At 31.5% G+C, this 10,484-nt stretch overlaps 1 protein-coding gene across 1 annotated transcript; it reads left to right on the top strand.

The window, feature by feature from the left end:
* Window positions 1-781: 781 nt before the first annotated feature.
* LOC132724062 (uncharacterized protein DDB_G0283697-like) lies at window positions 782-9,907 on the top strand. Its single transcript, XM_060708879.1, has 3 exons — window positions 782-980; window positions 4,568-5,218; window positions 6,779-9,907. Exons 1-3 carry the CDS (start codon window positions 951-953, stop codon window positions 7,484-7,486), a joined length of 1,389 nt encoding a protein of 462 aa, XP_060564862.1. The 5' UTR covers window positions 782-950; the 3' UTR covers window positions 7,487-9,907.
* The last annotated feature ends 577 nt before the right edge of the window (window positions 9,908-10,484 follow it).

Here is a 10,484-nt window from a genome sequence, read left to right as displayed (position 1 = left end):
TCGAAAAAGACTGTTAATTTATATAAAATACATATAATAATTATTTGCTAAAAAATATAATTTTTATTAATATTTAAGGGGATTATACAATGTATAGAAATTAAATACCTTTTTGATCATGAGTGATTATTATTTGTCTAATTATAACGATTTTTCAATAGATTGATATCAAAATTTATAATAAGAATAATATAAGTTTAAGCCATAGTTTTCTACAGTTAATGTCGTACTTGTAATTTTGTAGTTTCGAACAAGATAACCATGAAACACAACATATGGAATAACAAAGACCATGTCATGGTAGCGTCATATGTCACACATACAAAAAAACACTGCAAGGCAGATTTCAATAATCGATAATCGTTATCGATTTTATGTCCATGTTAATCGTTTCTATATCATAATTAGACTTTTTTATTCAAAACAAAAAAAAAAAACTTATTTAAAGCAGGATATCTTTAAAAGATAGCAGAAATAAATAAACATAAATTTTAAGGAATGAAATGCATTGTTTTTGGAGCCAGCAGACATTATGTTTTCCGGATATTGGGAGCTCTATTACATAACTATAATTGAATGTAGTTTTGTCATAGGATCGGATAATACATTTTCGTGACGCAGTTATCGAACATCATACCAATCAGTATATTGGTTATTACATCAATATTTCATATGCTAATTGAATTACATGCATCTGTTCAATTCAATAGCTAATATTGCCAATTAAGATCGTTACTTTTTTACCTACCCTCCTTTTAACGCCTCACAAAGTTCTGTGAAGAGAGCGTCACCAGAACTATAAGCAATCAAGGCGGGCGTAATTCAAGCTACCAGTTATAGAGTAGTGATAGATTCTGTTAGACACTCATATTTCATATATACTGTATCAGTTACAAAGTTTTCAAAGAAAGTTCTATTTCTAATGAAAAGAAAGTAAGGCTGTTGAATTAATGATGGTACGACAAAGACGGTATGAGACGGTAAGTGAACGTTTGATATTTCATTGTAAAAATCATATCTTGTTTTACTTTACATTCTTTCTAATGCTACAATGTAACGCTTAAGAAATTGGAAGTGTAGATTGATAGACAAATGTGATTAGTTAATATTTTATAAATGGAAAGTTATAGAACTGTGATACCATGCTTACAAGAGGTATATTTATTACAGTATCATAATAATTCGAACGTCATGGCAGCCTTTAAAAATATTTTCTAAATAAAAGCAGATAATTTATACTGGAATGAAAAATTAAATAATTTTCAATCCCTTGGCATAATGAATAATTTACTATGTTTTTACGGCATATAGCCACACATTAAAATTTACAATGCTGGATATATAATCTATTTGATAACTTTTAGTTCAAACCCGTATATGTCAAATATAAGCACTCAATTTATGTTACTGATTCACTTATGGTAAACAATCTTATTTCTGAAACTTAACTAAAGTCAGTAAAAAGTATTCAAACAACCACTGGCATAATAAATCACAAACGACATACTGCTATCATAAAATGGATACAATGTATATATAAATTGCGAACGACTCACTGTTATGTTATATATGAATAGCATACGACTCATTGTTAAGGTATATATCAATTACAAACGACTTATTTAAATGGTATATACAGATGGTAGATTTGTCTTAATTACAAGTTTTAAACAAACATTTCTACAAATTACTTAACATTTTTGTTTGATCAACATCATCATTATTATCATCTTCGCCATTACAATTCTCATCATCATCATCATCATCATCACCACCACCACCACCATCATCATCGTCATCATCATCAACAACAGTAGCATCATCATCATCATCGTCGTCGTCATCATTATCACATTCAAGATCATTTTGTCACGTCTTTATCATTATAATTTTGATCTACACCTGCTGTATATTAACACTCTTTTTTAACATTATTGCCTTCATGACGTATCTTATTCAATGCCCGTGATATTGTATAGAAATTACTCTATATTGTTATTCTCTCTCAATGATTTTAATAAAAGGTCGAATACCGTATACCTATTAGCTATAAAAGGGTTTCCATGGATATTTTTGCACCAAACAAAACATGATAATCCATTTGCGTTTCACCCATTGGAATGGTATTGATTTACATTAATGGAAAATACAGATATCAATGTAATGAAGCAACAACACGCACGGGGAATAAACTAATGACACCTGCTTTTAATTTTTTAGATCGCATTTTATGTGCGAAATATGTTTTAGTATTATGTTGTAAAGTATTGCTTTTGATTGACTGTACAATTTTGCACTTCGTGTCAAAATTAAACATTTAAAGGTCAGAGTACATAGTTGCAAATAAATACTGTCAAGGTTTCTGTGATATGTTGACTTCATAAGCCCTGATCCCCTGTCATAATTCATCCTTTACACGGCAACATACGCCACTGTTGCCATTGATAGTTGAGGCCCACCGTTTATCTCTCCATGATCGTAAGATGCTACTTAATAGGTTCGAATAATTGGAGTCCATGCATCTCTAAGCTCCAGCAGATGGGGTGGTTTTGATCCCTGGTGTTGCTTTGAAGTTTGTAACACATGGGGTTAGTCAAAATCATCTTTTCTTTCCGGCGCCAAATGACATTTACTGTGTTGGTGCGCCGTAAAACCAACCAACCAACCAAGCAGACAAATATAGAAAAGCACGAAGGGGTCGCATTGAAAGATTATCGCCGTTTGATTACATCTATGGATGTTTTCTTATTCTAAATTATTTTTTTTCTTATTCAAAATATTGGTTTCTGCTTAAGTCGGGGCTCGTAGAGAAGTTTGCCACTGCCATCCATGCACCGTCCCAATGAAACCGAGCCTGTAGTATTTTCAATTTTGCCGTGTTGGGAAACCTTTATCTTTTGACAAGTTTTCATAAAAAAAAGAACAACCATTGAAAAAATATTGTTATTGATCTATATGATACGGTACAACGAATTCGACATTTATTGTCATTTTCAGACAAATAAAATGTTTTATATGTATTACTAGTTGATGTATAACGAGATACATGTAAATGTATAAGTTAAATAAAATTATTCTTCTTCTTCATATATTGATACTGCCTACATTGTTGTTAACATTCAGGTATCTAAAGCTTATATTCAAACGCACCTTGAGATTGGATTGTAGAAACGTTTCTGTTCTAGAGCTAATTGTACGAAAGACTTTAAGATATATGAAATGACTAAAATGTTTCGCGAATAGTATACTTTAACTATATTTGGTGCTTATTGGCCGACATGACTCTCGGTCAAATGTTCCTACCTATTGGTTTCTACCTTGATCTGTATGATAACATAGGCTGGCACCATATAAACGTCGATTGTTTGTTTGAATAAATTATAACCTTTGGTCCCTGGCATAGGGAATAAATCGACCTCCGATTGTTTGATCACATACCATTCCAACGAAATGACGTTCAAAATGCATAATTTATTGTCTTTACTTACTGGAAGATTTCCACAAGTGATTCTGTTAATTACTACCACTTTTCAAATTGAAAAGTAAACATGTAGGTAACCAAAGCGGACAATGTAAACAGGATTTGTATTCCACGCTCTGTTCAAGTAAATATTTTGTATCGACAAAGGTTTATTGCATGCTATGAATTATTTATTACGGGTTAATTGAAGCGTTGTAGAACAAGCCTTAGGGATATCATTATCTTAGTGTCAATCTAATAAATGCTATGAATTGTTTAAAAGAAACAAGTGGATGCCAACCAGCTTTTGCGCTCTCATTGAATTGTTGCAAATTGACACTTAGCAATATGCTGCCATATCAGTTTCCTTACGATGTAAATGAAATTAAGATCATTTCGATGGTCTGTTCAACACACCTCTGTTAGTATTAGATAAAATAATAATAATACTAATAATACTACTAATACTAGTACTACTACTACTACTACTACTACTAATAATAATAATAATAATACTAATAATACATTTTTGTAATAATAATAATAATTATAATAATAATGATAAATAATAAATTAATAATAATAATAATAATAACACGCTTAAAACTGATGCTCTAGTTGTTTCAGTACGTTTTGTTTTTGTTTTGACTGATAAATAGTTTAGGTAAGAAGAAAATGAAAGTTAAATCGACTTTCTCTTGATGTTATTACATGTAGATACAAAAAAAAACTGATTTTAAAAACATATAACTGTCCGTCCTGTCTATTACATGTAATGTGTTATTGTTATATTGTCCTTTGGTAGTGACTACGGATAGCGTTTAAAGAAATACAATCCAACAATGTAAATGTAACATTTAAGAGTTTCCGCTTTACCTGCTCTTTAAACATGTCGTTATTAATTATATAAAAAGTGCAAACAAACTACAAATTTATCAAACAAGAAACAGCGCAGACATGTGTTAAGTGTAGAAATCAACAAAAATGACGTATTCAAGTACTATTTGTACGTTTACCATATGTATACCTTCTTGTACCTTTTCCCAAAGTTCCGACTAAACTAATATTTCGACCATTTCAAACATACTTCACACGTTTTGTTTTCAGGTGGACAGTGGTAGACAGTATGAAAACTATTCACGTCCTCAAAACAGTAACCAAGGACCTGTCAACCGGTATGACAGTGGAAGGCCTTCATTACAAATGCGCACATCCCTTATTAAAGCAAAGATCATCTCTGTGTACACGAATGGGGAACGATATAAAAACGACAAAAGTGTTAATGTAACATTCAGTGTTAAACGGTTTCCTGATCTGGAACCACTGTTTAAAGAGATTCTAGATCGTAAAGCAAAGTTTAACAACAGTAGTGTGGATTGCTTGTATAGCTGGCCTAAAGGTGAACTTATCGAAAGCGTTTATGACATAGAGGAAGACCCTAATACAACTATCTATGTGTGTTCTGACAGGAAGGAAAAGCTCTATAAGAAGGGAAATTATGGGAAGATTCCGCATCAAAGTTCAAGCGTTGGTGGGTCTGCATTTACTGAGAAATATAGCCGTAACAGTCAGTTGAATGGTGGACAATCAAATACGTTGAAAGTTACATCAGCGGCTACCGGGGAAGAAGTAAGCATATTTATTGACAAGAAAAGTCAACAACCGTACGAAGGTTTACTTGAAAACATCCGCGGAATGTTTGGAAATAAACACCCTAAGATAGTTACCCTATACACCATGAGCAAACATCCAAAAAAGGTAATATCCGTATATATCCGCATTTGAAAATAGAATTATGATATAATATGAAACCTATTAAAGGCATTTATATGACAACTTATAAGTAATAAAGCATATCTTTTCCGAAATATATGCCTTTTTAATTGTTTTACATGTATCTATGCATTTCTTTATTTCAAAGCGTATAAAGTTATACATATGCTGCAAAATTATTGTTTGAATTCTAAAAAATGGTACAACTTGATGGAATAGTACATTATTCACATAAACTTCCTAAAGTGCATTTATACGAAAGTATATTACATATATCGCGAAATGAATATTTATAATTCATAAAAGTGAGCACTTGGCAATTATAAACATAAGCTCAAAAGAAAGTATTCGATCCAACAAAAGTCAATTTCTAAAGACATATTGCTTCAGTTCATTTTAACAGATCAGTATAAAATAATGTATGTTTTGTAATGATAAGGTAAATCTTCAATAACATAGATGTTTCAATAATTCTTCAATCACTACATTCAGAGAAAGCTGAAACATACAATCACTTATAGAAACATAATTACGTCATCAAAATGATGGGAACATGCATGCTATCAATGGGTTATTTTCTTTTTTCCTCATGTATGAAACTAAAAAGCTAGGTTGGCGAATAATGGCTAAATAATACTTAGACGCGGGAATAAGATATTACAAAAACAACGCGCTCAAGAAATCGGTTGCCCGATTAAAGGTTTTTTAAACTTTAAAAGCGAACCCCGCAAAGTTTTATTACTCGTAAAAATTGATGACAGTATAAACAGATAAACTGTAGAAGAAGCTCATGCTCTATCTTTTCTACGTTTTAAATCAATAGAAACAAATCCTCTTGAACTACCTATAATCAATACGTTTGATTCGGACAAAAACTCTTGTCTCTTGTAACTGTAAATGAAAATACTGTTATGTTTTAGCTCTATGGAAATGAGTGGCATTACTGTAATTTGTATTCAAAGCATAAGATTGTATCATAATGCAACAAATATTTACATTTCAAAACATTTCAAAATTATAGCAATTAACATGCCAATATTCTAGATACATGTGCGTGTTATAAATAGCTTAACATCATACAAAATACAATCTCTTCTATTTCTATTGCACGTGTTTATGAATGTAAAACATGATATTTCAACTGACATTATAAATCTCTGTAAAGTTTTTTGTCACAATTTACACGGTTTGATAGATGTTTTATGGGGTCCAATTTATAAGGTGATGAAAAGGTTTGAGCAATGACGTGATAAATCGCTGCAAAAGTTACATAATATGTAATTATTGAATATTTAAATGTGAAGGTTGATTCTAAACTGAATCATATATCACCGGCAAAAAATCATTCTATCATCGGCAAGTGTCATTCTTTTATTCTTACTTTACAAGAGTAGAATGATTTCTTGCCGATGATAGATGCTCTTGTGTAGAATAGTGCTTTGCATTCTTTAACTTTGTGAAATGAAACTAAAATGACCAAGCGTATTAGCTATAATTACTGTGATGATAATAATAAACGAGTCAAACCTTAATATATTATTTCAGATAAACAGTGTGAGCGCTATAAAAAGAGCACTGGAAGCTAATGAAGATAAATTTTGGGCCTGTGGGGAGCACGATGAACCTGGTCGTAAAATGTCACGAGACGCTTCACCAAAACGTAATGGCTACAAACAAAAGCAAAAGAACGGCGATCGTCAGAAACAAAATGGTTACTATGGTGACAGAGATAGTCAAAGTAACGGGAGACAATCAGACGAACACTTTGATCAGCACGGGCGTTCATACCAGCGTTACCAAGAAGATGATGATGACGATGACGACATGGACAGAGATGAAGACTTCGACCAGGAACCATCCTCACCACCACAAAGACGAGGCGGTCGTCACCAAGATCAGTCGCCTAAGCGAGACAACCGGAAAGCGTCAAATCAACGCAGACGATATGACGAAGACGAATCTCCGCGAAGGGATAGCAAACAAACTTCAAACCGTCGCTCGATTAAAAGAGACGACGACGAGGATGAAGATGATCATGGACGAAGAAACGGAAGGCCTCCAAGGCGCGAACAAACCCCGCCTAGGAAAGGAAGAAAGGACTCCGTGCGGAATGATGATAGTGCTTGTGAAGACGATGATGACGATGATGATGAAGAAAGAAAGTATGAACATCCGTCTGAAGAGGAGATGCAAAAGAGAATTGAAGAAATGAGCGAACCTGATCCCGATCAGGACAAGGACGTGAAATATTAGACAAGGTAAATCGTGAATCGGCTAAGAAATAATGTTTAGTACTGACAGTTTAATCGAAAAGCTTTTCAATGTTACAAATCTAGTAGATTTTGCTTTAAAATTAGACTTCACAGCAACGTAAGACAAACACATAGCAAGGCATACTTTACGTATAGTAACTATCTATTTACAGTAAAATTATTTTGAATTGTTTTAGTGATAAAAAGAAGTGAAACATTTGAAATACAGACCAATGTTTGATGTAAATGAAGTCAGGAAACATCCGTGACTTTAAAATGTTATTTTCAATGTACTTATAAGACACTAGGATTTTGTTTGATAATAGTTTACTTTTTATTTTTATAAGTTAAGTGACATTCTTACAATCTGGTTACACACTAACTAAAAGTTCAAAGTTGACCTTGTTGTTTACTTATGTATGAAAATCAAAACCATTTCGTATGGCAGGAAAAGGATTTTGTTCACACACATATAATAGCACGTGGTTATTTCTTTATTATTCACATTTACAACTGTTACTTGTAGATATATTTAAATGTTGTTACAAAATTTATGAAGTTTGTATATATGCTATATTTTATTCATTGAACTGTGATACTCTTGAAGATTTTCTTAATGTAAATATAATTGTTAACTGGCGTCTCTCTAATTAGTATGTTCATGTATTGTTTTCTCTTCAGCAAGATATATTTACTTTGTATACATAATATATTAACACTTAATCTTCTTAAATGAACATGCCCACCTTTCTTCAAACCATCTATTATCAATTTGATTTGAAATTGGTCAGCCAACAAAATAGAGCCCTGTCAGACTGCTGGATGTGGAGGTCAGTCTGGCTCTATACTGAGTGGCGCAAGCTAAACAATTTTTGGTATGGCAGGGTAAAGTTTTAACTTGGTCTTTTCAAGAATAACTGTAGTATAATCGTTTATGAGAGAAATTGCACCAATGCTTGTTTTCATGTAAAGAATGAGATAAATGTTAAAAGATATGCTTGACGCTCAACTACTCCGCTCATTTCTATTTCGATGCAGACTTTCTTAGCCATTTTAAGATATGTATGTTATTTAAAGCTGTGATGGTACTTAATTCAATGTGATATGAGAATGGCAACTTAAAACAAAATGTTGGTGGGTTTTTTTAAAGATTTTTTTTCTAAGATTTAAAAGACATTTCATAAGTGTTACATATATGAAAGTGTCTGAACCGCTTTGAGCTTTGGTAATTGTGAATGATACCAAGAGATTTTTTGCCTGGTTATATTGATTTTTTAAAAATAATAAACATGAAACAGAGGGATAGTCTAACCATAGTGTTTGCAGTGGACATGTTTAAAACGTTTGAAGCAATGTCAAGCAACAGTGATTCAAATCGACATAAAGATTTTATTTAAGTGAATCGGCACATCAATGAAGCTATGTGCATCAGAATGAAACGGACTTTAGATTAAGTTTGAAATAAATGCCTACAAGTGTACAGATCTTTTTTTATGCCCTCTTTAACAGTCATTTATTGTTTTGTTTGATGAGGTTTCTATGGAAGTATTGTTAGCAAATAAATAAACTGATGTTTCCTCAACAGTTTCGCCTCATATTTCGTTATGGAAGTAAAGAATACAAAAAGACACAGTTATAATATATACAAATATAAATGTATAGACAGTTTTATATGATTTAAACATATTTCTTTTTTATATCTGACTTGTATTGTATTTTTTGTTTAGTTAACGCATTGTAAGAAAACTTATAACCATAAAATTTACCGCTTTGTGTTGGCTGTTTTCAGTTGCTTTAGTTTATGAAATTAAAACATGAGGAAACATTTCAAGTTTGTTGCAGAAAAACACATTCTTTCCATTTAAGTTAATTATTTAAAGGAGCCTCATTATTACCATGGAATTATCATGTCTATACAGTACAGTTTCACACAAGTTTGTTTTTTTATTGTTTTTTTTTTCGTATTTGAGTAATGGGAGACTACTGTTAAATCATTCTATATAAATTTTGTTAGGATTATCCTTCTTTGTAAATTAAGGCCCTTTTCTTGCCAGGGTTTATATTTTTGATAATTGATAAAAGATGAATTTTAATTAACTACATGGTACTTACATTTAAGACATAAACAATTTTGTTTAATATACAATTGCCTTCGCATAAAAAAGTCAATTTGATTACAGAACAGATTAAATTAATCTAAATTTTGTAACATTTTCGTTCTTTGACAAGTATATTAGTACATTTGTACATGTAAGTGTTTATTCTTTAACTTGATCAGATATATTTTATATCAAAAACCGTCCTTACTTTGTTAATTGTTACAAAATGAATTTTATCTTAAAACATATCAAATATTGTATATTGTATTGTACAATTTAGATATTTATTTACTCTTCTGTTTTCTTAATAAAATTATATCGTCTGTTTTATATTTCGTTCTTACTGTTTTTTGTTTGTTTATGGACATACCCGGAAATGTGACCTTAAATTATTGATTATTTTAATTATGAAGACACATTGAGTCTTTAAAAAAATAATTCATTTTGCAGCTTCCAACTGTTCCATTTGTCGTTGATATCTAATTCTTAATATAAACACGCTTAATGAGAGACCTCAGGTTTTACATTTATTGAAATACTATTTTAAGGATAACGTGTTTCCATTTTGATGCTAAATAAAGATTCTTGCCGCGAACCTTGACTTAAAGAGTACACATTTCATTTTATTCCAGAAGGCTTTAAATTCCACGAGGACACATATGTGCAAAATATCGGACAGTGCATGACATCAACACACGCACACGCACGCACACCAACACACACACGCACACACACACTATTAACCATTATCAAAATCAAATATCTAGAGAAGATCAAATTTGACCGGATCTTTATTCAAAAATGATACATGTATTACACTAGAAAGATTAAAGATACAGTTAACTTACACTATGACTGTATTTCGTGTGGAAATAAAGATAAGATAACTATAAAATTACA

The sequence above is a fragment of the Ruditapes philippinarum genome, unplaced genomic scaffold (genome assembly GCF_026571515.1).
Source record: "Ruditapes philippinarum isolate M1 unplaced genomic scaffold, ASM2657151v2 ctg3046_1_1_1_1, whole genome shotgun sequence".
Lineage (NCBI taxonomy): Eukaryota > Metazoa > Mollusca > Bivalvia > Venerida > Veneridae > Ruditapes > Ruditapes philippinarum.
This window is presented reverse-complemented; position numbering and strand designations above follow the sequence as displayed.